Raw genomic sequence first — 3,870 nt, forward strand, 5'->3', positions numbered from 1 at the left:
TCAATCTCACTGCTGATGACCATCTACCCAGGCACCAAATGTCTTCTCTTTCTTTTACTGACCACTTCCCTTCACATCTAATATGCCACTGAGTCCTAGTGACTGTACATTCTGGTTTACTTTGATCTACCTCTTTGTTCTCATTACTCCCAATGTCGTATCACACTTAGACTAAGAACTTCACACACTGTTTAAACAACTGGGGAGCATTTGTAAAATGCAATATTATTCCAACCAAATCATGACCTACTGAATCAACTTCTATAGTAATATCTCACAATCTATATTTTGTACAAAAACTCTCCTACACGATTGTGATGTATAATTTGGTTTGGGAATCACCAGACAATAGCAACAGCTTCCTGTTTAGTGTCCTTTACTCTACAACCAAACATTTAATTTAATAAAAATCTGATGATGCCAGTCTCTTTATTAAAAGTTTTCAGTCCTTGATTGTTGTTTGAAGAATAAAACTGAAGATGTTTCACATGGCATTCAAGTCATATAATCCAGGCCCTTCTAACATATTTACTTTTGATGCTGCATCAATGTCCTGCACACAGAATTTCCCTACCTCATTCAATAGTTACCCCATAAACTTGCTTATGTTCAGAATGTTTTTCTTGTCTTCTAAATCGGTTTATGTTGTACATATTTTGAATTGAAATAATTGCATTTTCCCAATATACCGATTTTCCCCAATAGTTTCCATGTTGGAGTAAATAAAATTAAAGGTTCTTCAAGCTAGTGAGTGATTTTATTTCAGTTCCCCTCACTGAATTTTCTTTTATTTCTTTTATTTATTTATGTTCTTTAATTTCAGGGGCCATCTATTAAAATATGGAAATTAAAAATGCAACAGAACTGGAAGCGTTTGTTCTCACAGGACTCACATATCAACCCAAGTGGCAAATTCCTCTGTTCTTGGTGTTCTTGGTTATCTATCTCATCACCATTGTGGGGAACCTTGGTCTGATTGCTCTCATCTGCAATGACCCTCAGCTTTACATCCCCATGTACTTATTCCTTGGCAGTCTGGCATTTGTGGATGCCTGGATATCATCCACAGTGACCCCCAAGATGCTGGTCAACTTCTTTGCCAAGAGCTGGACGATTTCTCTCTCTGAATGCATGATACAGTTTTTTTTCTTTACAACTGGTGCAACCACAGAATGTTTTCTGCTGGCAACAATGGCATATGATCGCTATGTGGCCATATGCAAGCCTTTACTTTATCCAGTGATTATGACCAACAGACTATCCATGCAGCTGTTAGTTTCCTCATTTGTCGGTGGCTTTCTTCATGCCATAATTCATGTAGGCTTTTTATTCAGATTAACCTTCTGTAATACTAACATAATACATCACTTTTACTGTGACATCATGCCATTATTTAAAATTTCTTGTATGGATCCTTCTATTAATATTCTCATAGTATATATTTTTTCTGGGTCAATTCAGATGCTCACCATTCTGATTGTTCTTATCTCTTACACTTTAGTTCTCTTTATAATCTTAAAAAAGAAGTCTCTACAAGGCATAAGGAAAGCCTTCTCCACCTGTGGGGCCCATCTCTTATCTGTGTCTTTGTACTATGGCCCCCTCCTTTTCATGTATGTGCGCCCTAGATCTGCACAAGCAGATGATCAAGATATGATGGATTCTCTGTTTTACACTGTCATAATTCCTGTTTTAAATCCAGTTATTTACAGCCTGAGAAATAAGAAAGTCATAGATTCACTGAGAAAAATATTAAAGAGAAATGCTTAGATTGCATACAAGCATCTAGTCTCCTTTCATTAAAAAGACAAAATTGTCCAGGAGATTACATGTTGCTATGTGTTGACTGGTACTCAAATTTTTTTTTTTTGTGGTTATAATTGTCCTAGTGTTTTCATGACTTACGGTGGGAGAATCTAATAATTTCCTTAAAATATTTGTGTATGTTATTCAAAAGCACACAAGAAATTGAAATCGAGTGCTGAAATCATACTTAAATAATTAAAGCAGGAAACAAAAATGAAAACATTTCACAAGTTTGTCTGTTCTTTGGTGTGACTTTATAAATGCAGTAAGTACTAAGAGGGCATAATGCTTCTGATCAGAACTTGATTGATGTCTTTGCTATTATACAGCTGTGTAGCCGAAGACCCGTGTTACATTTAACTTGATAGTGGAGGCAGATTTGTATTTGAGTGAACAGAGGCAAATCCCAGGAGCTCAGCCATAAAGGGTTTTTCTTTCCACTTTATTTGGGGGCATGGTGAATTTCACTTCCTGTGGGGATTCAACTCTGATACACAGAGAGAAATAAAAAGAAATGGAAGCAATGAGGGAAAAAAATGACAAGGGTGTTAAAACAGTGAAGACAGGGCTAAATCATACGAGATGCTCTTAGCTCAGTGCGCTTCTTAGAGGAAGGCAGAGGCAAGTTGTCTGTCACTATCTCTGATGCCTTCTACAGACCCTTTCTAGCTGTGTTTGTATGACAGGAATCTGGAAAACTTCACTAAAAAAGAAAGGTAGCAGATTCAGCTGAGGATTTAAGTTGGGGTGAACATAGACAAAAGTGACTGAATAGGGTGTGACTGAATATTCCTAGATTTCAAAAAAATAAGCTAGAAAGATTAAGAAAATAATAATATGGACTTTATTGGAATCTGCTGTTGACAATGAGAGGGTTTAAATGAATATTACCAAAGTCCAAATGTTAAGATGATATAACGTCAAAGAGGGTGCCTCAGAGAGACATGAAAATCAGCAAGTTAGGATGTTATGAGCCTCAAGAGCTGATAAAAGCTCAGATACTTTTGATTTATAATTGATTTATAATTGAATGAATAAAAATTACAAATCTTTGGCATACCAGGACTCCTGACCTATTCAGATGCTAATGTCTCACTGAAGTCCTCTGTCCATTGCCTTGGGAAAATAGAGCTTATGGAAGAGTCATGAATGCCAGCCCAAGGAAGCTGAACTTTAAGAACCTATGCAAACACCCACCAGGAAGGCAAGATCTAGTTAAACAGAGAGGATGTGCTGAATGGAAAATATAAATATAAATATGCTGCTCTTCCTTCCTCTTCCCTTTCCTCCCACAGTCATGTCTTTTGGGAAAATTTTTATCATATCATAATCTAATGGCTACAGGCAGGGTCTACTGTTTAACGTTTTGTTTAGGTGTCATTACTTTTACCAGGTCAATTTTTCTGAACCTCATTATGAATGTTACAATACTGTTGGCCCCACTTTTATTGATATAATTGACATAGAGCACTGTGCATGTTGAAGGTAAACAACATAATGATTTTACATTCCCATATTGTGACAATTACCAGAATCAGTTTGGTTAAATACCATCATCTCTTATAGATACAAAAATAAATAAAAAACAATTTTCGTTGTGATGAGAACTCTCAATATTTATTCTCTTGCCACCTCTCAGATACACTATAAAGCAGTATCACTGGAGTTGTGTTGTACTGTAAATCGCTATTACTTCTTTACCTTAAAATTCAAAGTTTGTACCTTTCACCTTTCCCTCAATCACCATTCTGGTTACTTCAATCTCATCCCTTTTTCTGAATTAGTTTTTTCTTCTTTCTTCTGTTTTGGATTCCGCATATTAGGGAATATATATATATATATATATATATATATATATATATATTTGCCATTCTCTGTCTCACTCATTTCACTTGTCATATTGCCTTTGAAGTCCAGTACCGTTATCACATGTAGCAGGATTTCCTTTCCTATGGCTGACTCCTATTCCATTCTACAGCTAACACTGCTTTATCCAGTCATTGTTGATGGGTACGGAAGTTCTCGTGTCTTGGTTGTTGAACATAGTGTTTCTCGATCATGGAG

At 36.0% G+C, this 3,870-nt stretch overlaps 1 protein-coding gene across 1 annotated transcript; it reads left to right on the plus strand.

The window, feature by feature from the left end:
* The first annotated feature begins 840 nt into the window (after nt 1-840).
* Nucleotides 841-1,770, plus strand: LOC112641373 (olfactory receptor 5H2-like). Its single transcript, XM_025418361.1, has one exon. It carries the CDS (start codon nt 841-843, stop codon nt 1,768-1,770), a length of 930 nt encoding a protein of 309 aa, XP_025274146.1.
* The last annotated feature ends 2,100 nt before the right edge of the window (nt 1,771-3,870 follow it).

This window comes from Canis lupus, chromosome 33 (genome assembly GCF_003254725.2).
Source record: "Canis lupus dingo isolate Sandy chromosome 33, ASM325472v2, whole genome shotgun sequence".
Taxonomy (NCBI): Eukaryota; Metazoa; Chordata; class Mammalia; order Carnivora; family Canidae; genus Canis; species Canis lupus.